This window comes from Mustela erminea, chromosome 4 (assembly GCF_009829155.1).
Source record: "Mustela erminea isolate mMusErm1 chromosome 4, mMusErm1.Pri, whole genome shotgun sequence".
Taxonomy (NCBI): domain Eukaryota; kingdom Metazoa; phylum Chordata; class Mammalia; order Carnivora; family Mustelidae; genus Mustela; species Mustela erminea.
In genome coordinates, this window is record NC_045617.1 from 77,245,670 (window position 1) to 77,273,432 (window position 27,763).

At 34.6% G+C, this 27,763-nt stretch overlaps 1 protein-coding gene across 1 annotated transcript in view; it reads left to right on the forward strand.

The window, feature by feature from the left end:
- TRDN (triadin) overlaps window positions 1–27,763 on the forward strand; it is a 379,114-nt gene that overhangs the window by 280,604 nt on the left and 70,747 nt on the right. The window contains exons 23-24 of the mRNA XM_032339654.1: window positions 1,241–1,291; window positions 25,073–25,111. Of these exons, the coding sequence (XP_032195545.1) occupies window positions 1,241–1,291; window positions 25,073–25,111 (90 nt within the window). The remainder of the gene's footprint in view (window positions 1–1,240; window positions 1,292–25,072; window positions 25,112–27,763) is intronic.

Below are 27,763 nucleotides of genomic sequence, written 5' to 3' on the forward strand. Positions count from 1 at the left end.
TATCTACAGAGCTCCAGTGGAGAACTTACAGCATGCTGCAGTATGTTGTTACTTATTAGCCGATGGTTTCAAATGCTGTTTCTGTGTACAGACCACTCCAAAACGTAATGGTATAATTTACACAGACAATTTTACTGTGCTCATGATTTAGAGGGTCAGAAATTTAGGAAGGATCAACTAGGCAGTTTTTACTTGGGTATCTCATATGATTGTAGGCAAATGTGGGCTTAGGCTATAGTCATCTAAAGTGATCATCTTCTGGACGTCTGAGATGCTACACTCACTTAGCAGTGAAGCTGGAGGCTCAGCAGGACCTATTGACTGGGAGCCTGTGTGTAGCTTTTCTAACATGGTGGTTAGAGTACTAACCACCCAGTTAGTGGTGGTTAGAGTGGTGGTTGGAGTACTTACCTTGCGGTCAGCTTCCTCCAAGCTGTTGTCCCTGGAGAAGCAGGTGGAAAGAACTTGGCTTTCATGATTAGCCCAGGAAGTCACACGCATAACTTCCATTGCATTCTGTTGGTTACACGTGACTCACACAGCCGAACTGACAAGTGACCAGCTCAAGCCTCCTCCTGCTCTCTTCTATCTTTCTAAAATGTGTCTTGCTCTCCATTTTCTCCATGTCTATCTAAATCTTTTCCATGTTCAAAGTCCGCCTCAGTACCACCTGCCAAAGCCTTTCCTGATCCCATCATTCAGCTGGGAGAGACAGGGCCCTTGTGGTTAAGTTCAGAGAAATATCAGCTCAAATTCTAGCCCTCCTGTCTCAGCCATGTGACCGTGGAAACTATTTAATCCCTTTAAGTGAAAAGCAGAAATAATAACAAGATCCACCTACCTTACAAGGTTGTCATGAACGTTGAATGGTCAACAGTAGAGAACGCTCCCTATGACATATAGTGAATAGACAATGTTAGCGACCATTGTTATATCTTCTTTCCTCAAAACCCACAGCATCTTATTTTTACCTTTAATGTGTCTATGATAGTTTTCCAATTGTGATAATAATTCGTGGGCTTATTTTGTATCTTTTGCACATTTAGTCAATGTTTTACAGGCAATTTATAACAGGAGATATGTCTGTCTTGGATACCAACTCAGAGCCACTCTCTGAGTTGTTAAGCTTCAGAAAACAAAAACAAAAACAAAAAACATGAAGAAACTTGCAGAGCTGTATTTTTTCTTTTTTTTTTCTGTGATTCCTTGTAACATGTTCTTCCCATGATTCCTCTTGCAGAAATTAGAAAAGAAAAATCCATGAAGACGTCTTCAGTTTTGAAGGATAAAGGTAATAGTTCAATTTAATATAACACTAGGAATTTATTAGCAAAAATATATGGAAAAGACCATACTACTTTAGAGTTATCTCCTTTGCAGATGTGTGACCCCAAACTGCCCAGGTCACACTCATATATTTGAAAACTTGTATTTATTGACTTAACCCTTAAACATTTTCTTCCAGTTCACTGTGACTTGGAAATGCTCTGATTACAATTTCCAAAAGAAAGAGTAAGGATTTCCCTTAAATAATGGAATGCATAAAAAGCAAATTTAGAAGGGAAGTAAAGGTTAGAAAGAAAATGCCACCATGTGCTCTGATTCTCTCTTTTTCTATCCATTCACAAAATAGGTATTTAGTGCAGAATCATTCCACGCACTTGCTTATCTCTGGAGAAATAAAGATGGCAAGGCAAGTAATAGGGAGGAAGACTCAAGAATTGGAGCGTTGAATTGTTCTTTTCAAAGACTCTTAGTCACATGACATTCTTATTTAAATTTTGTGATCCCAGTCTTTGCAATGGACTGGCTTTCCTTCCTGTCCATCTAAATCCCAGACCTCTTTCTAAGACTAATATGCACATATAACATCAAGACTTCTCAGACTACTTCAACTTTCACTGAACCCTCTCTGAATTCACAAACATATATTTATTATCTAATACAAATATACATATATGTTTTGTATTAATTAGTAGAAATGTCACCTACTTAAGTATCAAGAGCTAATAATATTCATGTTAATTTTTTAGATGGACTGATAAGTACCACATTTGATAATTACTTTCTGTGCATCTAATATACAGTAATCAAAACATGTGCTCACCAGACACTGGGAGTACAAGAGAGGCGTGGTCTTTACAGTGGAATTTACAGTGTTAATTACATAATTAATTAAAATGGAAAGACTTATGGAAGAGATATATGGGGTGCTGTAAGAGACTCTACTCAGGGATTCTAATCGAGTTTGGGGAATCAGAGGAGACTTTCCTGAAGAAGTGATATTTAAAACTTGAATAAGAAGAATGAGGAATTAGCCAGGTACAGTGTAAGAATTGTTTGAGGGAAGAGCTTTTTGCCAGCCACATAGATATGTACTTTATACATTTTGCTTCAGCAAGCTGTGCTTGAGATTTCAATTGTTTTATAAACAAAGAAGCTGAAGCACAGGTAGATGATGTAAGCTACTCGGTATCTCACTGTGGCTAAAAGGTGAGGGCAAGAATCAAAGTCAAGCCTTTCAGACACTAAAATTCACCTTTTCATTTTACACTGATACTGCTTCCTCCTTAAAATAGCTTTCTTAAATATTTGTATTCTCCAGAGCCATTTTGCTTTCAGGGTAGAGTTCATTACCTAAGTTTGAAAAACCTATTTGACACAGATACATTGGCTCTGCTGTATGGAAAAATAGTCTTATTGGGGGGGAGTCTCCAATTAATTCCCACAGAGTTTAGTCTTTCCTTTCTCCAGTGATTATGTGCACTTTGAGAGAGACTCCTTTTTATTCTTCTCTCTCATTTTATCTGACAATTAATGAGAACACTGTCCTTGATTGTGTGAGAACTAAAGGTGTTATTGAAAGATACTACCAGGAAAATCCAAATATATGTATGGCTATTTATATACACATACATGTATATGATTTGCAAACCATAATTTGCACAAGGTAAACCTTCCCTCCTTCTAATATAGCATGGGTTACGTTTATTTTGGTCCGCAATTATACCACAAGAATATTTGGACCATATATTACTGTTCACAATAAAAGCAGCTCAAAAGAAAGATTGGAGCTTACCTCCAAAGTAAACCTTGAGGCATTGATGATTATCAAAAATTTAAACTACTGCTTAAAGACTTCACTTGGGTCAAAGCTTAAACTAGCTAGAAATGGTAGTTGTAAAAATCTGTCTAGGAGACTATTACCTGGGAGATTTAAATCCACACAGACCACTGAGTAGACTCCTGTAATTTCTATTTTTGTTGTTATTGTTATTAATGCACAATTGCAGGCAATTTTCTAGTGAATACTTTTCCCTCAATGTTAAGTTTCTACTATTTGCAAGACATTTCCACAGTCACTAGAAAATCATGTATATAAAGGTTCACTGAATATGATTATTGATTTAGAACTATTTCATATGCACCTCTTTTCTTGTTCAAATGTACTAATGTTGTCAAATGTCTTTGTTATGTATTAGTTGGATACGATTTTAGAAGAATTTTATTGCCATCTTTCCTTTATCTTCCTAATATAATTTGTTATTACAAAAAAAATTCAAAGAAAAAAATTTCAGTGTTACCTCTAAGATGTCAGGGACATTAAAAACCTCTGCAATATTACTGTTTTTGGAGAGGCTTTGAGGACTAAAGCTGAGCTGTAGCAGAATCAGAATGAAGCAATTCTACCTGCAAAAAAAGCCACTTACTGCACTGGAGTCACTGTATTTAGTGCTATTTCTATTAAGCAGCTAAAAGGTTGCCTACATTTGCCTGTCTCTTACACTGCTTCCACTTTCATGTGCATGTTAAAATTTATCCTGAGAGGGCACCTGGGTGGCTCAGTCTTTAAAGCATCTGTCTTCAGCTCAGGTCAGGATCCCAGGGTCCTCAGAGGGGAGTCTGCTTCTCTGTTTCCCACTTCCCCTGCTTGTGTTTCCTCTCTCACTGGCTCTCTCTCTTTGTCAAATAAATAAACAAATAAACAAGCAGACAAACAAATAAGAAAGAAAGAATTCACACAGAAGCAATGCTACCACTCATAAAACCAGGATAATTACACAGGACCCAGGCCTGTGTATGTTTGGATCTAATGCCAGAGGATTCCCAGTGGAGCTTGTTTTTCTTTATATTATGATGCTCAGGACAATGCCCTGGACGGTCCCCCAGTCTGTCTACAGTGTGCCTTTTCTTGGCCATTCCTGCCTGTACAAACAAAAGCTAGAGCTAAAGATGAAGTACGTTGTCTGAGGACTTTGAAACTGATCCCCCAATGATTTATACTCCATCGTGGGCACTCACTCTAGCTTATTACTGCCTTTGTCTAGAGGCAGGATAGGAAGATTAAAAACCTGAAACCATTTTGTTATTCCTTTGTTTGATTTTGTTATTCCTTTGTTTTTCCTTTGTTTGATTTTTAAATCAAATAAAAATCAAAGGATTTTGAAAAAAATCCTTTTTTTTTTCTCTCCCTTACAACTTCCTTGCTCAGGTTACTTTGAGCGTTCGAATTTATATCCATGCAGCTTTAAACATTCTAGATCTTGATAATCGAGATTCATAAGCCTACCTGTAGGCTCTCTCACAAACACAATGAAACTACCATTTTTGTAAAATCACACAACAGTGTTCTCCAAGGCTTTGCTCCCAAAAAACAATACAGATGGCTTAAAAATACCTTTATAGTTAACCCAAGCCAACAATGTCCCTATCTTCCAGTACAGAAGTTTTGGTCAGATTTGGTGTCTCACTCCCTTTCTGTTCCATCCTGTGGGCTGCCTAAATCAGATCAAAACCCCTTGAAGTCAAAAAGGACACTGAGAGGAAATGAGCTATAGGAAGGTCCATGGAGGAGATGATCCAGCCTGGGAGCAAAGAGCATCTTCCCATTACCGAGTGATAAAAATCACCTCTATTTTCCGAGCACTTTCTCCACACGTAAGGTGATAAGTATGTGACTTTCAAATACATTATGAAATCACATTTGTTATTCCACCTCTTCCTTCTTTCTCCACCAATATCAAAGCAGTCTTACGGGTCCTCTGCCTCGGCCTTGGATTTTATAACTACTTTAGTCTCACTGCAACATTTAAAAGAGCATACTGTACCTTGAATTCTCAAGTTCCAGGCACACCCTCTCCCACCCTACTAAGAATCTGTCCCCACAATTACTTCTCATTTCACAAAACATTAATTTTTTTTGGTTTAGCCAGGAAATGCAAAAGCAGTAAATTACCCCCATTAGCTTGAAAAAAGTTAATGAAGCTTCTCATTCTGTTTATTCAATCCATGGCTCTTGATTTCATCTTTGGATGCTGGAATATAGAAAAAAATAGGCACTACTTATACTTACCACGTTAAATGGCAACATGGACTTTTCCTTGCCACTAACTCCATTTAAAAATATTCTGCAAACATATGGATAGTTAAGGTCGTAGGCTATCTACCAGGAAAATCTTGCTTTGAGGTACACAGCCACTTCAGTAGTACTCCTAAGTCCATTCTTGACACCATCTTCAGTCACCTGGACTCAATTCTAAGTGACTGCTTGCCTGGGATAGTCATTTACAAGTGCCACCATCATATTCTGCATTCCAACCCCAAACCGTACGGTGGGAACAAAACAGAGGCTGGCAGGATAGATTTTCTTTTCCTTTCCTTCCTTTCTCACTACATTAAAAAAAAAAAAAAAAGACTTTTGTCAGTGAAATGGACACGTAAATATAATGTTGCAGAGGAGGCAGAAAACTGATTTATCTTTTATATAGGATGTGGAGCATGACACTGTTCAAGTCATCCCCCATTTATGCGTCAGGAACCCATGATATGATAAGAATCACTTTCTATTTGAACCTGGTAGACTAAATGATGTTTTGTTTTGTTTTAACTAAGGACCACATTTTTAAGATGTTGGGAGTTTATAGATAAATTTTCTCTTGTATTTTATTTCAGTCTTATTCATGAAATTAGTTTGACTTGAGTCTCATACTAAAGCACCACATTTCCATGACAGATGCAGTGTTTTCCTTTGTTTATTTATTTATTTATTTTTAAATCACACAGCCTGAAAGAAGTAAACTAAGCTAATGCTGATTATAATGGTTTTGGGAGACTTCTAGAAGCCATACATTTTTTTTCAAAATTACAGCTAAAATAAGTTCTGTTCTCTCCAAAAGCCCGTTCTCTTGAATGAATAAATAGATTGTAGCTCATTCAACAATTTACATTTATTTTAAATGAAAATGATCAGAAGATGATGGCTTGTTGTACTCTATACTGTTTCCTTGTCTCTGTATGATTCAGATCATTTCTGAAAGAGAACATCACATAATTTCCAACCAGGTTCACCTTACTGATAGCTTACTGACTCCACTATATATGCATTCTCAAATCCTTTTATGTTGGCTCCTAACAAACGCTCAATGTTTCTTTGCAGAGCCTATTAAAGGGAAAGAAGTGAAGGTTCCAGTTTCCCTTAAGGAAAAAGATAATACTGTATAATGAAATGTAAAAACACATTGACCTGCCTGCTGCATATTCAGTTATTTGCAAAAAAGTAATATATCATTTAATTTTCAGGCTTTTAAAACTATGACTTTCTATGCCCTTGAATATTTTTGAGCAAAGGAGAAAGGACTATTTTCTATCATAAAATTCTAAATTGTATTATGAAACAGCAAAGACAAGAGTAGCTATGTCAGAAACACCATGAAAGCTTTTTAAAATGCATATGTTATTCTGATTCTACAAGTCTGAAGTGGAAAATCTACATTTTATAAATATCCCAAGGTGAAGCCTATAAGGAATAACTATGGAAACCAAAGATTTAAGATAAAAATACTTAACAATTCTCGGTGATAGCTTGCCATTCTGTTAAGTTCGGATACAATACAACTAAACAAATTTTATAGCTAGGAGGAACTTAGAGATAAACTATAGTCCAATGCCCTCAATTTATAGATAAATAAAACTGATATAGTCAAGAAGCTTTCCAAAGTTATCATACTTTGCAATAGAGCCAGCATTAAAAATGTGATCTTCTCAGTCAAGCACTCTAATAATGCATGTTAGTCCATTCCCATTATATTAGGCTCAAAGTAATGTGGAGTCTGACATGCTGTACACCAAGTTATGTCTGCTGAAACAAAGTAAATATGCTAAGTCCAACGTAATATATTTAGTTTCTAATTAACTCCAGTACTTTCTATGGGCATGGTGTCTCAGTCAGAATTATCTAATATTCCTTGTTATCAAGATAAATGTAAGTGAACCAGCGAAACCATGAACTATACCTACTATACTGAATATTAGAAATAGAACCTGTTTTTATATTTACCCGAGGAGAAGATCTATAGGGACTATTGACCAATTAATGCACAGGGACATAATGGTAAAAATTCCAATTTACTGGCAATATTTTATTGAAAGGGAAGAGACTTTTGGTGAACTTGGAACATATGTGTTGGAGTTGGGAGAGTTATGGGAGAGCTGGGGGAGGGGAAAGCCGACAGAGAAATCAGTCAGAGATGAAGGGCGCATGAAGAGTCTTCATTAGTTAGTGTAGCAATGTATAAAAAAAATACCCTTAAGTCATATTTTTTTAACATTGCAATTAATTTTAAATTAAACAAAATTGCTATTTAATGAAACACAAAAGCACAACATGATTTCTTTTTTCTCAGCCCATAGGCGTACTTGATTTTCTTAAAAAGTATTTTAAAGCAACATAGACTTCAGACCTATTAAGGAATTTATGTTTCACTTAAGAAATTATATATCATATCTAAAGCTTTATCATCACTTATTATAGTAGTTATTTCAGTTCTATATGCAACTTCATGCTGTTTTGGGGTAATATGTAAATTAGAATATTTTGCCCTATAAGAGAATTCTTACACGTAATGTTATATGTCCAGTAGATAGCAAAAATGTAGCTACATTTTAAAGAATGAATTAATTGTGAAGACTAATGATATTCCTATGTATTTACCTAAACACTAATTTATTTTCAAGAAACTCTAGATTTCTTCAGCATGATCTGATTGGTGATTAGAATGGACAGTTATATCACAATCTAAGCTGAAATAGTTTGATGCCATTAAATAATTTAGTCATTTAATGATGTTATTATTCTTTTTTCACTGCAAAGCAGAAATACTAAAAAAAAAAAAAAAGAGAAACAGAGAAACATATTATAAGTTTGCACTTTTTTTATTAAGGAATTTCAGTTCAAAAAGATTTCCTCTGGAAGAAATGCATGTAGATTATATACATATGAATGAAAAATAATTCAGATTTCCACCAAAAAGCACTTGATGTGCATTTCAGTCTTTGATTCCTGGACACGTATACCTAAGAGCTTCCTTTCTCTTTTCCCCTCATTTCAGGTATCCTTTATTCATCATCCTGTACCAAATAGTCAGTCTAGCACTAGCCAGCTCATGGTCACAGACAATGGTGTTGGAAAAGAAAGAATTTTGGAAAAGATACATTTTTTAACATTATACTCCTATTCATGAATGCTGAATTGTTATTATTGTACCATTTTCTTCCTAATTTTTAATGATGTATGTATAGACAAGGGATGGTTTGTATAAAAAGTCAATTAAATGCAGTCTCCAGAATTATGCTTATTTTATTGAAGTATAACTGACACACAATATCTTACTAGTTTCACATGTACATCATGGTGAATCAATATCTTTATACATTATGAAATGATCCTCCAATCAGTCTTGTTACTATCACCATACAAAGTTATTACAATATTATTGACTACATCCCCTGTACTGTACGCTACATCCCCATGACTTACTTATTTTATAGCTGGAAGTTTGTACCTCTTAATCCTCTTCACTTATTTCACCCTTCCTCCACCTCTGGTAATCAACAATTTGTTTCCTATATTTATGAGACTATTTCTGTCTTGTTTTGTTTATTTTGTTTTTTGAACTCCACATGCAAGTGAAATTATATGGTATTTGTCTTCCTCTGACTTATTTCACTTAGAAGAATACTTTCTAGGTCCATACATGTTGTTACGAAATGGCAAGATTTCATTCTTTTTTGTGGCTGAGAATATTCCATTGTGTATATATGATTAGAGTAGGATTTAAGACAAAAAGAGAACAAATCTGAACAGAAAAAGCTAAATTTCCCACTGGAAAATGTATCAACAATGCATACAATGAACAAAGCATAAAGAACCACGTTACACTTTTTAAAATCTACAGATAAATAAAAAATAGAGCAAACACACCTGAAATGTCAAATTTGTCAACTTTTATTTATTTTAAAAATAGCTAATTGAAATCAGAGAAAGACAACTATCATATGATTTCCTTGACATGAGGAAGTGGAGATGCAACATGGGAGGGTTAAGGGAGTAGGAGAAGAATCAATGAAACAAGATGGGATTGGGAGGGAGACAAACCATAAGTGACTCTTAATCTCACAAAACAAACTGAGGGTTGCTGGGGAGAGGGGGGTTGGGGAGGTTATGGACATTGGGGAGGGTATGTGCTATGGTGAGTGCTGTGAAATGTGTAAACCTGGCAATTCACAGACCGGTACCCCTGGGGATAAAAATACATTATATGCTTATTTAAAATTAATTAATTAATTAATTAATTGAAACAAAATAGCTAATTGAACAAACAACCATAAATTTTTTAAAAATTATTTATTTATTTATTTATTTGACAGAGAGAGAGATCACAAGTAGGCGAGAGGCAGGCAGAGAGACAGGAGGAAGCAGAGGCTCCCTGCTGAGCAGAGAGCGCGATGTGGGACTCGATCTCCAGGCCCATGGGATCATGACCCAAGTCAAAGGCAGAGGCTTTAACCCACTGAGCCACCCAGGTGCCCCAACCATAAAATATTTTTATAATCACTGAAACACTTGGGTAAGATTTATAATTTTAAATCAGGACTGACAAATGTAACTTATTTCCATGATATAGTTAAAGTCAAATAATTAAGAGACAGGCAATAGCTGGTATCTATCTAAACTACATGAAGCTTTTTAATAGGATATTGATATAAACCCCATTTAGTTCTAAGATGATATATATAAAATAATTTGAGTAATCTAGGAAAATTATTGTAGTCAGAATTTAATATCATAAACCTGATAATATTTTGTTTTATTTTTGAAGACTTATTTATTTATTTTGGAGAGGGAGAGCTTTTTGCGGCAGCAGAACGGACAGAGGAAGATGGAGAGAGAGTCTTATGCAGACTCTGTGCTGAGCGCAGAGCTCAAGTTGGGGCTCAGTTTTTTCTGAAGACAATTTTTTTCTTTAAGTGGGGGCTTGAAACTCATGAACCTGAGACCACGACCTGAGCTGAAACCAAGAGTCAGAGGCTTAAATGACTGCACCACCCAGGTGCTCCAACTTGATAATATTTTGGAAGGTAGTAATACAATTCACAATTACTTCAACATATTGGAAGCTAGTTTCGATAGAAATGAATGTAAGGAATTCAATTTAGGACAAAATCAAATTGTATAGATTTAAGAGAAAAACACTGCACAAAAGCAGCACACTAGATTTTGCCTTAAAGAAATCCTCAAGTGAATGTGAATAAAATATCCAACACTGTAATTTAAAAATACAAATTATATTGGTAATATGACAATAATTAGCTCACATCACCATTGCTCTTTATTCTTTATTTCAAATGATTTTGGCCCTCATGGCCTGTATGGTATGTAGCTGATAAAATATCGTTCCCATTTTAAAGGTGTAAAAACAAACAAACAAACAAACAATCCATATTTTACATGTTTACATACTCCACAAGCACTTTAGGAGATATTTTCTACTAAAATAACCAAAACAAAGGTCATTACCCTTTCTATTTGCTCATTCACTCTCCTGTGCTTTTAATTTTCTGATTTTCTCCAACCCTTTCATATCTCCTTTGGGGTTATTTTCACAAAGTTGAAAAAGATTGCTCTTATCTCAGAATATCATATTTGACTCCAAATATTCTTCATTGCGCATAAGACTTTTTTGGTAGTGAGGTAGGTGCTTGGAGGGGTGCTTTAATGTTTTCTTTATGGAAGTTTCTTAGTTACAAAGAATGACCACCAGGAAATGAGAATTCTTGTGAATGTATTTTTGAAACGTGAAGTATTTTGTTCAAGCACAGCCCAGTGGAAAAACTGGTACATAGCAGTTGTGTTAAATCTAGTTTAGCCCTTTACAAGGTGTACTACCTGGTCTGAAGACATCTGTGTTTGAGGTTTCTCACTTTCCATTAACCTTTCTGTAAAGATTCTGATTTTTGTGTTCTGCCGATTGGTTGTATATACTTGATCTAAGTAAAACAAAATAAACCATAAGTACAACCTTGGTTTGTATCAGGCAAAGTCAGAAGGTTTTAGATTTCCCTCCATCCCTTTCTTTCACTTCAGCTGCCATGTAATATGACATAATTTAACATGATATCATAAAAATATCTGAAGACACTGAAAACACCAGTTTTCTTTTTGCATACTTATTTTAGATTAGAATTAATAATCTTCAATTTCATATTTGCATGAAAAAATACAGTTTTCAGTTATTTCTGCCTCATAAAATTTGGAGGGTAGCTTCATATGAAATTAAAGATGATGGTTAATCATTTAATTTGATATGAAAAAGTAAAAGCTTTTCTGGTAATTAAAATTATTTAAACATAAAACCATAGACAAAAGTCAAGTGGCCAGCTACCTAATTCTAATTTTTTGTCTACAAAATTAAGCCAAACTCAAATTTTGCTGTATTATCTCTAATGATTCTTTTCTTAAAGAAGTTTATAGATTATATTAAACAAACTCAAATATGTGAATTACATACAGTAATATATTTAGCGTAATAAATAAGATTACAGTTGTAGCATTCAGAAAGTAGTATTGTGAGAATTCCATATTTTATCATTTATATTAAAGTACCATTTCTTCAAAAAATAGCAAAGTAAATAGTCAAAATAAAGAAAGACCTTTATGGTACATCTGTAAATAATTTTATTCTTCCACAACTTCTATTGAATCATAGAAATCATTATGGAACCTAGACTATCTTGACTGATTTTCCAAGTCAGCATTTGTGATGTTCACTCTTACTGTAATTTTAAAATTTGTGTTTAATATGTGCAAATCCTAAAGTTCATTTAATATTTGTTATTGTTGCTTTAGCAAACTCTTAATAGTCATTGCAAGTTAATATTGAAATGAAAAGTAAATTTAAAGAAATGACTCTAGGAAATCTCTCACATGACTTCAAACATTCATTTTTTGCTTATAAACTTTTCATCACTTATAGTGAAATAGAAAGCTGGGGGAAATAATTCAGGCAGCTTACTTCCACCTTGCAATTTTCTTTTGTGTTTTCCCCAACTATTGACTCTTCAATATTACTCAAAACATTTTTTGAGTCTCTACTGTGTTTGGCAAGCTGGTTGGTTGTCTGGTTGCTAGGTTGTGGTCTTTTAGGCACTGTGCTTGGTGTTGAAAACCCCAAATGATACAAGTCTTCAATTGCAGAATCAACGTAGAGGCAGACATATACTTACAAAATAAAATCCAGATGTGGGAAATCCTTTCACAGTGTGTACATATATTAAATCACCATGATGTACACTTTAAATATCTATCAGTATTATGTGTCACTTACACCATTATAATACTGAAATAAAAATAAAATAAAATAAAATGGAGTAAAATAAAATCCACTGGAGATAAGTGAAATAAGAATTTTGTCCAGTGTTATAAAACTATAAAGAAAAAGGCAACTTTAAAGCAAAGAATGCGCATCACATATTTAAACAGAGATACATTGTAATATAAAATGTAAAAAGGGGAACAAGCCTTTGTATAGCTTTTCCCTTCAGGACAATTGTCATTTTGTTTAAGAGTCAAAGAACAATATGTGTAAATGATACTATATGGTATATAATGGTATACCATTAAGAACAGAGCAGCCAACTTAATAGTATGTAAAACTACTCTATGACATACAAACGTCTTAAGATGTAGCCTTTGGCTATGTTAGGGAAGGTACTACCACTAGTCTTATGAGATGCCAGTTTTCTCATTAATCAAATTCTGCCACTATATTCTAGAAATTTCATGAATTTTTAGTTACATAGGTGAATTGTATCTGTCTGTGTACATTTACCTCTTTTGCTAATCAAAAATCTGATTAGAGTGATCTTTAACAAATAAGGAGTTTGTTTTGGGCAACAAGGTGACCAAAGGGAGGAACTGACCAAAGTACAAATTGTTCAAGGATGTTTGTCAAGAATCCAAGCTTCTGGCTTCTACTTCCTTCCAACTTTACCATCATTGGTTTGTGTCTTTGGTCCTAAGGATGGCAAGCTGGCTGTCATCCAGGTATTTTGTAACTGTTCTCACTAGGAACAGGACAGAGATTCAAAACCTTTTCCTCACAAGACTTTGTCTATTTGGAAAGCAAAGCTTGTTTCAGCGGCTTTTGTCCAACAACTTTCTGGCCATAACTGCTTCTCAGTGGCCAATCCAACCCCAAGAAGATTTGGGAATTTTAAAAAATTAATTTATTTATTAGTTTATTTTTAGAGATTTTATTTATTTATTTGACAGAGAGAGCAAGAGAGCACAGCAGGCAGAGCAGCAGAGGGAGAGGGAGAGGTAGGATCCCCACTGAGCAGGGAGTCTGAATGCAGGGCTCGATCCCAGGTCGCTGGGATCACGACCTGAGCCAAAGGCAGATGCTTAACTGACTGAGCCACCCAGGCATCCTGATTTGGGAATTCTTGTACTTCATTTTCTAGCCTCTATATTAGAGGATGGAAAGAGAATGAGGTGTGAGAATAGATGTCGAGTGAACCAGCCTACATCATCGGCCAGAACGGGCAATATATGAATATAATTTCTTTTTAAAATATATGAACATTATAATAAAATCAGAGTCCCCTGTGTATACTACCAAGATTGTTCTTTAATATTTTTTTCACTTGAGAGTATTATCTTGAATTTTATCGTATTAATATACAGAAAATACAATGGTATCCAAACATTGGATTTCAGATTTCATTGAAGTCTAACAGAAGGGATGAATATTAAGGAGGGATATCACACAAATAAATGAACACCTACAAAACTGAGAGAAATGCCTTGACAAAAGGTGAACTGTGCTATGAGTATAGAGATAGAAAATGTGACTTAGCTCGGGGAATCAAGGAATGTTTCTCAGTGGAACAACATTAGATCTGAGGTATGAAGATTAAATAGGAATTTTAGCCAGGGAAGAAATTGAAAAAAAAAGGAGAGAGCAAGGAGTGGCAAAAGTGTTTTCAGCACAGTCAGATTTCTTGTAAAAGAGGACAGTGCTATGGAGGTGCAGAAAGTGTTAGCAAGAGAGGTACAAAACGAAGACAAGAGATAATCAGAATTTTGAAGACGAGGAGAAACTGTGTTTCATGGCCGAAATCTGTAACATGTGATAAGAATATTTGTACATCTTTAAATGGTTGAAAAGAATCAAAAGAAGAAATCGTATTTGGGGTGTATTTAAAAACATATAATAAATTCAAATTTCAGTATCTATGAATAATATTTTAGAATACAAACAGGACTTATTCATTTGTGTTTTCCTCTGTAGCAGTCTGTGCCCTATACTGGAGTTGAGTAGCTATAACAGAGATCAGCTTTTAAAGCTAAAATATTTACTATCTGGAATTTTACAGAAAAAAAATTTGCCATTCCCCTGCTATAAGCCATATTAAGGATTTTGGTATTTAGTTTAAGGGCAGTGGATATACACAAAAGCATTTTATACATGTTTGGGTGTATAGGGGAAGAGGGCTGTAATGGCCACTATGGTAGTGGGTTGGAGAAGGGCAGAATGGGATTCCAGAAGACCAGTAAAGACACCTACTGATAATATCTAAGTGAGTGATTACGGTACCTTGACCTAGGATGATTTCAGGTGAAATGGAGAGAAGAGGACATTTTTGACAAATATAATATTTAATAAGATTTTTATTTTATGCAACTAAGGGTTGGTGATACCACTGACATGGGACATCAGGAAAGAAGCAGCTTAGGATAAGTCCTAAGTCTGGCTTACATGTTGAGTTTGGGGTGCTTATAGGACATCCGAGTAGAAATGTACAGTTGGTAGCTGACTATCCTAGTGTGAGGTTTAGAAAAGGAAATTAGGTTGAAGATACACTTGTGGGGTATGTTCACAGTGTTTGGAGTTTAAAGGTGCGGGTATGCATGGATGAGTGATGGAAAGAGTCAAGGTAAGAAGAGCAAAGTTCTGAGTAAAGTTAGTAAAGAGTATGTTTAAAACTGAATCTTGAGGAACCCAGAACATTCTTTTTAGCATGAATATAATCAGGCATCTTGACGACCAATACTAATCATCTACCTGCCCTTCTTTTTGTTTTACAAAAGTTGGTATTTTATGCATTTTCCATCGTCACTAGTTTTTAAGTCTTATTCTGAAGGTTCCAATGTTGATTCTATAAACATTATTTAAATACTGATTTATCCACATACAGACCTGCAGGGAAAATCTTGACAATTTGCTGAAGAGTAGATCTTATATACTCTGCTTTTATGAGAAAGAATCAAAAGCAGTTGGGCTCAGAGATTTATCCCAAAGAGCACCTTTTAGAATATGTTAACATGTATCCGTCAGAATGTAGCCAATGTTCCTTTACTACTGCATTATCTAGTGACCACAGACGTTCTGATGGCTAATGACTGACATAAAAAGAATCAAGTTTTCTTCTGTAAAGTTCTCGTTTTAATGTTATTTATTGTTCTAATTCTCTAAGCTGACATGACAGGTATTTATTTTGTCTTTTGTAATTGATCATTCTAACAAGCAAATGCTACTAACTATATAGTTGGTTCACCATTCTGAATTTGAAAAGCTTTTCTAATAACATTGCAATTCACAAACATCATCTTTGCTTATGACAATGTTCTCCTCTAAAAAATACTAGAACTTGCTGTGATACTGTTCTTAAAATTTGACAGTAGATCTAGAATACTTGATTTCATAATCAACATTAGTATTTTAAATTTTGTGTAATTTTTTTTCTGTTTTTCTTTGTGTGCCTTGTTTCTGGTTTAAATGTTGACATGATTTAATTCTGCTTTGAGTTATTTTAGGGAGAAAATATTATGACTATCATGTTAACAGTGAAGAAGTTGATGCAAAAAGATTAAAAGATTAAGGCTTCTACACTGGATTAGCTACTTAGTATAGACTTAAATACACCTAAAAATAATCTTACTTTCCTTTGTTCTTCAATATTGGGATGTATTAGCAAGACTTACCCTAACGTGGTATCAAAGTTGTTGTTGTTGTTGTTGTTGTTTCCCATAACAATTTTTTGTATTTGGTAGGATTGGAGGAAAGTTACAGAAGATTTATTGATTAAAAAAAGACCAGTCAGATTCAAAAGCATAAAATGTCCATAGGTGGGTCAGCCTAGTGGTGGGTATTAAGGAGGGCATGTATTGCATGGAGCACTGGGTGTGGTGCATAAACAATGAATTTTGGAAAAGAAATAAAATAAAATAAAATAAGATGAAAAAAAAAAGTCCCTAAGTGCCTTTACAAATCCATGATTACTTTCTTCCCGAAGAACTCTTTTTTTTTTTTAAAGATTTTATTTATTTATTTGACCGAACAGAAAGACAGACAGAGAGAGATGAGGAGAAGCAGGCTCCCTGCTGAGCAGAGAGCCTGATGCGGGACTCGATCCCAGGCCCCTGGGATCATGACCTGAGCCAAAGGCAGAGGCTTAACTCACTGACCCACCCAGGCGCTCCCCAAAGAATTCTTAAAGTGAAAATTGAACCAATGATGGTAGCTCTGTCACTCTTAAGCAGCATCTTACAGACTAACACTTTCCCTGTTGTGCCCATTGGCCCAAAATGCCAAGTTGATAGAATGCAAAGGGGTTATATGTTGGTAAGAAAAGCACTTGAGGTTGCCAGAATTTTCTTTATCATAATCATTGTCTTTACAGATTAATGTATCCAAGCACTTTGAATTTTCATTTTCTCCCTCCAAAATATTAATGCACAAGGATAATATAAATACAACTATATGTATAGGAAATATATAAACAGTACAAAAGTAAAGCCCCCATTCCTTCCTTGGTATTCTGTCCATTTAAGCTCTCATTAAAGGGGCAAAGTAGCATGGAAAAATGAATCACTGTCCTTTTGCATACCTACTTTTGTTGTCCCTCCAAGCTGCCTTGTGCAAATGTTCTAATATGCTTCTCTCCTTGAGGGGAAATTTTTAAAAATGTCACAGTAAGTTTTTTTTCATTTTTCCTGCTCATTTTAAAGATTCTAAATGAATTCTTTTTTCATATATGGTCATGCACTATTTTTACATATTGGAGTGAGATTTAGGATGACCCATATTTAAACTTATGACCTTTTATTAACTTCATAGATTATTCTCACTTCAAGTTAAAGAAAATGAATGTTGGTACCCAGAGAAACAAGGAGGAGCCTAGTTAGAGATAGACTTTCCCTTTGATAAGGAGACACCAAAGAATGTCTACTTGCCTTGGCAATTGGTTATTGCACAACTTTCCGAACCATTGAATGGTTCAAAGTCAACTTGCTCATGACCTAAAATATATTCAACCAGCCATCCCGCCATCTTCAGATAACATCATGGGACGTTGTTCTAGCTGACTATTATTTGGGCAACCAGTACGTGCAGCCTCTTCCAATTATTCCTTACTTATTTCACTGTGTACTTTGCACAATGGGAAACTCCAGGAAGGAAAGAATAATGAGGCACACATAGGGAGGCATCGAAGAGCGAGAAGATAAAGGCAGAGAGACACTATCAGAAATGAGGTACATCGTGTTTAGCATATAGGAAAAACAAAGGGTCATGAAAATGAAATGACGACAGAATGAGACAGGAAAAATGTATGTGTTGACTCTGTGCTGTGACGGGAGAATGCCCTTTGGCTTATTTTGCATCTTTAGTGTCCACTCAGCAAACTTTCTTTGTGAGCAACAAACTCCTTGGGAATCTTGCCAAGGACCGATTGCAGAATCAGGACTTAAGACCTAAAGCATTGAGTCAGGCATTAAGTGCTGACATTACGAACTGGAGCCATTTGAGAACTATGCCTACAGAAGCTTATAAAGCATACTTGTTTTTTCTTGTTGACCTAATGGGAAAGAGATGTGAGAGAGACAGACACAGACACAGAACATAAGTGTGCCGGCATGAGGTTTGTGTGTATATATGTGTGTTATGGTAAAAGCCCTGCTCAGTAGCTGGAGACTCTAGCTTAGCTTTAAAATAACCAGCTCTTAGGATGCCTGAGCGGCAAAGTCTGTTAAGTATCTGCCTTTTGACTGGGGTCATGATCTCAGGGTCCTGGGATCAAGTCCCCTGTCAGACTCTCTCCTGAGCAGGGAGTCTGCTTCTCCGTCTCTTCCTCCCTCTCTCTCTAGCTCTCTCAAATAAGTAAACAAATCTTTTGGGGAAAAAAAAAACCCAGCTGTAAACTAGTTAATTCACTTACTCTAGATAATTATATCTGACCAGGGCAAATTAAATATAAAAATCTAAAGATAATGTGCAGCCGTGTTGAATGTGGTGAGTCTGTTTGAATAGGCTTTTCCACCTGGGTAAGACATTAGCTAATGGGACAGGGATTCCATCTCATATTTTAGTGTAAATCACCTAAAAGTGAAGCCTGTAAATTAGGTTTTCCTGGCATCTTGAAACCACATTTTACGTTGCTTTGTATTTGTATCAATAATAATTTTTGACTATTATAGTCTGGGGATACTTTAGGTACTATGTTTCCAAAGATGAACAAGATAAAATCCCTATCCAAGAAAATATCACAATACTTGAAAAAGAGGGCTGGAAAAGAGAAGAGTGAAATGGTCTCCAATGGTGCCTGGGAACAGACATCCCAGATTTTTAATCCAATCAAACTGTGGACACCTGCTATTTAGATATCAGTACATGAGTGCTCAGCAAATATTATGAAACTATTTGATCTAGTCTTAGCCACAAACACATCAGCTAATTATCATTTTCCATTTGGTAAGGTGAGAAAACTATAATTTAGAATTTTAAATACCTTACATTAAATCATTTGGTTAACAAATGAACGAAATAAATTTCAAACCAAGAGATTTTTTTTTTTGTCCAGTCAGTTTATGTCTGTCTGCTTTTGTCCAACTGCAGTACAAAATGATCACGTCAAGGCCTCAATTTGGTTGAGATTGCATAATTCCTTGAGAACGTCATCACTTTGTCCCTTGAGGGTGCATGGAGGATTCCTCAATTTATAAACAGAGACGATACTGATTTAGAAATTCAGGCAGGAAAAATGGAAGCATAGAGAATACAGAATGTTTCAAAACCATATGGACATGGTTAAAAAAGTGGAAGGAAAACATTAAACACATGGGATATTGAAGTAAAGAAATGCAGGCACAGATAAGATAAAAAGTCATGGAGAAGATGATGCCAAGGGGTTGGTTCTCCATGTGACGTCACCCAAACTTGGAACAGTATTTTCTTTTGGAGGTCTATGAACTAAATTTAGAAGTTCCAGGTCAAACCTCAAGGTAGTCAGATTTCTTCTTTCTCATAATGACATTACCTGGACCACAAAGTAATGTGTCCACAGCAGATGAAATCAAATCCTACTTATCAAAACAGATTGAGTGTGGGCAAAACAATTCCTCTCAAGACATGAAAAAACAGGAGTTCAGTGAGAATTTTCTGTATTCCCAAATTTTGAAGCCAAACTACTTGGAATAATAGTAGTTCTCCATCCCATCCCATAAAGCCTCATATAAAAAACAAAATGGGAAGTGTGTGGGTGTATGTATGGGTGTGTTTTGCATATAAATTGTTTTTAAGTGATATAATGAGAACCACAGTGAAATTGTCTAAATATATATATGTGTGCACTAGTAGCAGATTTTCATCAAAAAATCCAAATGATTACTGAAATGATGTGAAAATCATGGGTTCGGAATAAATTTATGAATACTACTTTTTAATTAAATATTTAATAAACCTTAATTGCTTTATTTAAAAATACTTTTTATTTAAAATATTTTTTATTTAACAGTATGGTAGAAAAATATAAGAAAAATATATATAAGAAATATATATATATTATATTTATAAAATTTATATTTCTTATATTTTTCTTATATTTATAAAATAAATATAAGAAAAATATAAAATATCAATAAAGAGACTAACATGCACTATTTGCATTTTATCTGATGCTGTTCCAAATACTTCACATGTACTGTTCAATTTAATTTTTACAGCATCTTTTTTTTTTTTTTAAATCAATGTAAACATTAAAACACTGAAAGCGACTTGCCCAGGTCCCACAGGCACCGGAGGTGGATTTGGGACGCATGCCTGGCAGTATGCCTTTGTCCTTAGCCACCAATGCTTTCCAGACTCCTTCAGACCAAAACCCACAAACAAATGACTGCTAAAATTCCTTTGTATATTTTACAAGAATAGATTTGTGACTTGCTTTTAAATGTAAAAGCTTCCCATGCCATTAAATATGGAATACTACCCCAGGAGTATATGAGACAGCAATCAATTTTCTATCAATGCTCAGTCTATTTATTTCGTTCAACCAGCTGGATTTAGAAAACTCATTTATACAACATAATTTAATGACTGAAGAAAACAGAAACTCCAGTGGCTATGAGGTTTATGCCAACTAGAATACTAATAACTATGTTAGTAATTTGTCTACATAATATAACCTAGGTAAATATAACCAATCTATAAGATGTAGAAGGTGGTTTACTGTATAGTTTTTATGTATGAAATGTTTGAAAGCTTTTCATTCTATCTGTCATAACAGCAGTTATAGCTACTTGCTTATGAGTGCTTAAGGCTCTTGAGTCAGGAAAAAATCTGTATTCAAAGACAAGCTTTGCCCCTTACTAGGGAAATGTACTTAGACAAATTATGAAGCTTCAGTATTGTTATCTCTAAAGTGGGTGTAATAGTGGTATTTACCTCAATAGGAGAGGTGAGTATGGATTATATAAGATAATTTCTTCATTTGTGCAACAAATATTTACTGAACCTTATTCTGCAAAAAACATTGATCTAGGCATGATGATTCGGCAGAGAAAATAAAATTTCATCTCAAGACTCATGATGTTTGTATTCTGGGGTTAGAAAGCAAATAACTTCACAAATTCTTATTATTACATAAATAAAATATAAATAATGTATATAGTACACTTATTTAGTGAGTGCCATGAGGAAAGTATCATTGGCTGCAAACGCTTATTATTATTATTATTTATTTCATATATAAGGCCTCTATGTATTGAAAAGCAAATGTGAAAATGGAAACAAAATAAAGTGGAAAAAGAAAAATCAGTGATATTCAGCTTCTCCTTACAAAATATTTAAAATAGAGACATTCTCTCTCTCTCTCTTTTTTGATTTGTTTATTTGAGAGAGAGAGAGAGAGCAGAGGAAGGAGCAGAGAGAGAAAGGGAGAGAGAGTCCCAGGGAGACTCTGCTCAGGGTGTGGAGTCCTACTGGGATGGGGGTAGGGGGCTTGCATCGGACAGGGGTGGGAGTGGAGGGGTCTGGATCCCACAACCCTGAGACCATGACCCAAACAGAGTTGGATCCAAGAGTTGAATGCTTGACTGAGCCACCCAGGGACCCTTAAAATGGAGACATTCTTAAAAGAACATTGATTCTGGGGACTTATATATTGTGTAGATTTCTTTCTTTTAATATCATGATGACAAAACAGAGGCTCCTATATGGAGTTGACCTCCATGGTAGCCCCTCTCTGACTCAATCACATACACGCTTAAGTTTTGGTTGGCCTGCTTTCCTTGAGAGCAGAGTGTTGATGACATTGAAAAATCATTAATGAAGCTCCCCTCCCCAGGCCCATCAGCAATTTACATTTCATAAATGAAATCAACAGCCTGGAAAAGTCAGTGCTGCATATGAAATGACAGGCTGTCTGCATCAACAACGCAGTGTGACGATTTCTTCATTCCATGTCTCTGCAATGCTTGCATGTGGAGCCCAAAATGAAGGGCTCAACTGACAAATGCTTATGAAAATCAGATATTTTATTATTATACAATAATAATCAATGATTTAAAAAAAAAAATTCCAAACAGTAGAGTTTGAGTGTAAATACAAATTCCCATTACCTCTTTCTAGCCTCCAGGTCCCAATCTGCAGCACTAACCATTGAATTTGGTTTCCTGAAACTTCTTAAAAAAGACTTTGACTAAACTTAAATATACATTTTTAAAAATTTATATGTGTATTTTATTTATAATACATATAGTTGCCATTTTATATGACTAGGAACAGGCATCTATATGTGACTTAATGAAGCCTTTTGACTAAAGTTAAATAGAAATGTATATATTATATTTATATGACTAGGAACAGGCATCTATATGTGACTCAATGAAGCCTTTTGACTAAAGTTAAATAGAAATGTATATATTATATTTATATGACTAGGAACAGGCATCTATATGTGAATCAAAAAATTAAAGTCCTAACCTTCACTAGCAAAACCATCTACAAAATGAAGGCACTGAGCTCTAAATGAGCAATAATAATAATAGTGATAATAGCAATAATAATAAAATATATCATAATAAAATAATAAAATAAACAATAATAAAAGTGATGCTCACCTTAGAAAATCTTTTGACAATAATCTCACACAGCAATTCCTCCCTTGAATCTTCAAGGATAAAGACCCAATTCTGTAAGAAAAAAAAGAAAATTAGCATGCAATTTAAGTTTATGAGCATAATTTTAAAATAATTAAGCTCTTTCTATATATCACTTATAATTGTCATTGATGTTTACAACATCATTTTCTCCATTGTAGGAAAATTGAGATTTAGGGTTTTAAGTAATACCCAAGATCACAAAACTTAGCAAGTGAGCTTGCTCTTAAAGCTAGATTATATTACCCAAAGATTCTTTTTTTTTTAAGATTTTATTTATTTATTTGAGAAAGAATGAGAGAGAGCACAAGATGGGGGAGGGTCAGTGGGAGAAGCAGACTCCCCTCTGAGCAGAGAGCCCGACGTGGGATTTGATCCCAGGAGTCCAGGATCATGACCTGAAGGAAGACAGACGCTTAACCGACTGAGCCATCCAGACGCCCCCCAAAGCTTCTTTTTACACTACCCATGAACTCATAACATGTGAGGTCACACTGTAAGTGCTATTTGCACAAGACCAAAAGTCAGCCGTTCCATCATAGTATGAGGGTCTAAGGGGCATATGCATATTGGACAATGGGTGTTCGTAAGAGTGTGTGTAAAATTCCATGTAAAAGATAAAAGTTGGCTCTCATATTGTATTCATAAAAATATTCTCAACAACTTTTATGTTTCTGAGATCTCTCGACAAACATTAAGACTAAGATAATTCCATTTCAAGACAACAACGACAATGTGACTGAGGGGGAGAGAGCCATGTGTAGAGTGGGAAGCAACGCTTTCAAATAGACAGCTCTACTTGATGACCAACATGTTTGTCATCCCCATCCTAGGACACTGAAATTTTGTTTCTAGCTCTGGAAGCATGAGATGAATCAATCCAGGACTACAGATGCACCAGGGGAAGCCATTTGGTCTTTCTACATTAACCATTTTGTTCACTTACTCATTCATCCCATAAAATTTTGACCATATACCACGTGTCAAATATTTGAACAAATGCTGTTATTTCAGTAGTGAACAAGACACAGTTGTTGTTCTTGTGGAAATTAAAATCTAAAAAGGGGACAATAAATAAAACTTAAGTGAAAACTTACATAACAAAATTTTATATAACATTAAGGCACATGGAAAGTAATAAGATAGTGTTTGCCCTACCCAGTTCAGCAAATGTTTTAACTAAAAAGAGAGGAATGTGTGCCAGGGCATGTTGAAGGGCAACAGTAGCAGTGATACCACTTTTTACAGGCTATGCATTCAAGTATTATAGGAAGTAGGGTGTGAATGGCCATGTAATTCTCTACTATTGAAATTCTGGTGTTAAACAAATGAGGATGGTGGTTGGTTTTTTGGATTTTTGTTTTGTTTTGTTTTGTTTTGTTTTTTTGTAACTCCAGAAAATGAGAATTCAAACAAATCCAGGTAGCTTATCTCTGATAACACAGACTGTATTTAAAAAGTATCACAACTATGAGATCTGCTTTTCTGCTGTTGGAAGGAAAAATTGTAACACACTGGAAACCATTCCATTAATAAAAACAAGACTTTATGATAAAAAAGGAGAACTATAAGGCCTAAGAACCATTGTTTAAACAACAGGAAAAACCTGGAAATGTGAAAAGATAGTCAACAATTACCTTGGTTGGGATGGTATCATGAAGTTTATAAAACTATATCTTTATCCAATACAGATATTAAGTTGGAATGCAGTTTTTAGACAAAAGTCATTTCCTAAAAAATCAAAATACTTCATTCTGATAAGGTTTTATGTTATTATACTAAACTTAGGTCAATTTGATTTATTTTGTAAAATTAGTAACTAATACTAATAAAAACAAGAATTATACCAATTTGAAATTATTAAATTAACCACCAGGTGGCGCTCCATGAATTGAGCGTATGTAGTCAAAAATAATAAATTGCTTGAATTGGTTAGATTAGGAAAAATTACCATACTTTTTCCCCCCCGGTTTTTATTAATTTTTTATTAGTATTACTTAGAGAACTTATGAATCATAAGAAGTGAGCTCTTATTAAAGACAAGATGCCAAATTACTTAGTATGTTTAGTATGAAACATTTTTTAGCAAAGTGGGTTTTAAAATCCAAATCCTTTTGCTTATTACTTTATAATTTACTAAGAACAAATGTTTCATTGCATATTGATAAAAGTATGTAACTATAATTGAAATTGAGAACAGATGAGAAAAATCTATTAAAACTCATTTGTATGGTTTTTTCAAATGCTGATTTTTTCCCCTGTTTCTTTGTATTCGTGTATGTGTATGTTTTACCCCAGAATCTGAAATTAAAAAAGATGAAAATATGCTCAAAGCAGGTAAGGATACTTGATAAGATTACACGTAAATAGATGTTCTGTTTGTTATGGACACGGCTAGTTTTATTATCAGAGATGGGTAGGGCCTTGAGATGCTCAAAACATTGCAAAAATACTGATGGACCCCATCCCATTTATTTTAAATGTAATAAGCAATAAATTTGAAGGTATTTTAAAGTTAAAATAGATTCTTTGTTTTCGGGATAATGTCATCAAAACACTGGAACTATTAGCATATTGCTGGTCCTTATTCATCTAATGGGCAATGGAGCGTTGTTTACAAAGTGCTAAAGGGACAATTTGAATTGCAGATCTGCCTTCAGCCAGATCGAGACAAATGCCTAAAACTTATTCTTATGTTCATTGAACCTTATGAAATCACCTATATTCAACCATTTTTTTTTATTTTACAGGAAAAACAGTGGTTTTGTATGGGTCAACCTAAGAGATTCAACCACTTCCTTTCCCACTAATTAAATATGAAAATATTCTTTGGAATGGTAATCCTTTGCTTTCTTGGTCACCAATTTTCAAATCAATGACCAAGAAGGCAAAACAGAATTTCTGAAATCAGGTTCTGTGAGTGGGGAGGACAAGAGATTAGCCAGGTAGCCTTTAGACAGATGCTAACAGTTAGAAGAAACATCATAGAATGCAATGCAGAAAAATAAAACTAAAAATTCCAATTAGTAATGACAATATTCCTAGGGCTAACTAACCTTATTCCAAATATTTTATATCTATATGAAGATATTTATATGTCTGTATTTACATAGGCAAAAGTTTACATATCTATCTCCCCATACAGTGAAAGTTTTATGTACACACAGACAAACATATCATTGTCTTAAAGTATTTGTATATACTCATTTCTACAAACTTTAACCTATATATAATACTTGTTTTACCCTTCCATGTACATATTAAATATTAACTTGAATGATTGTCACTCCTTTTGAAAGTACTATTAACATAGCAAAAGGAATTCCTTGTTTTTTTTAGTGAAAAAACATAGCCATTTTGAGTGCTTTTATAAAATCTGAAAGCCTGCATTTTCTGAAAGATAAATGGAAAAAAGTGACCAATTTTACACAGTGAGAAAAGTGCATAATAAAGATATGATATATTGAGTCTTAACATCAAAGCTTATAACTGAGCTTTAGATATATTGACAGAAAATGGGAAACTACACATAAAAATTGCCCTATTGTTGTTAGCACTCTTCCTGGTGTCAGTGAAAGATTGCCAACCAAATAAAAATTACATGACATTACTCCTTCCTGTAAACATAACGCTGTATTTGATGCCTTATTTTACTGTTAGTATGTAATGGGAAAACTAATATGCACTATAAATTTCCTATTATTAGTTTGCATTAAATATTTATGTCTATCTTTATGTTATATTTATTTTTAACTTCCTGAAAGGAAAGAGAAATTAGCACTAATGGCATATGTTATATAATCAATCAACAATTTATTGAAAACATATATTATGCTTAATATCACTGCCTCACTGCCATATATTCTGGATTGTTCTTGGTGAGGCAAAACTTACAAACAAGTGATAAGATACTACTTCCGTCACAAGAGAGTAGAATCAAGGAACTAAACATGAACTAGCAAATAATGGCTACAAGACAATCATATTATAGATGAGTGTTCTAGAGGACTCAAGGGAGGAGTCCCTGCCCCCATGGTCTTATCTATCAAGGAAAACCTCAGGGAGATGATGGATTTATGCTAGGATTTCAGGAAAATTCAAGAGCATCTGAGACAGTGGACGCGGCTCTGGTTTTAGACTGGAAAGACGTGAATTTGACTCTTTTGTCATTTGCTAAGGGCATGGCTTTACTCAAATTACTTAAGATTTCTGAGCTTCAATTTCTTTATCTATCAAATGAATATCATCATAACAAGCCAGCAGGGTTGTTAAAAAAATCAATTTGATGCTTGCCTTTTGGTTTAGCTTTGGTACATGGTCAGTCTATCGAGGAGTTAGCTTAGGGGAAGGACGGGCCTGCTATCAGCAGGAGGCTGTGAGGAGAGGACCAAGGACCAAAGCGGATGCTAGGCACCAAATGAGGAACAGAAGATGGCTAGACAGCAGCCCTGGTATGTAGCCAGAGAGGGCTTCTGGAAATCCAGGAAAGGGCGATTTGGAGGCCAAAGTGAAAAGTTTGGATTCTTAGAATATGACACGGAAGAAGAGAGTAATATCATGAGGCATATAATGGTGTGTGGGGTGAACTCCTACAGAAAGAATTTTCGATCAGAGATTTGACTCAAGATTTTGCAGTAACTAAATATTAAAGATGGGAGAAAGCAAGTAAAAGTAAAAATAAATAAAAAGTAAATCATAAGTAATGATGAGAGAAATTCGTAGAGAGAAGAATCAATGAGGAAGTGAATTTTTTATTTTTAAGATTATTTATAGCTATGACTACAGTGTGGAATTATTAGGAATTAAGTTTTTAAAAGGCAGGAACCTAGCAACCCCCTGAAAATACTAATAGCATCTTGTTATATATTCTTTCAGTTACATGAAATCATACACTTTGAAAGCACAGTCATATTCTCTGTACTACACTATCATTGCATTTAGAACTATCAAGCTGTTCCATAGGAAAAGACTAGGTGTTGATGACATTAG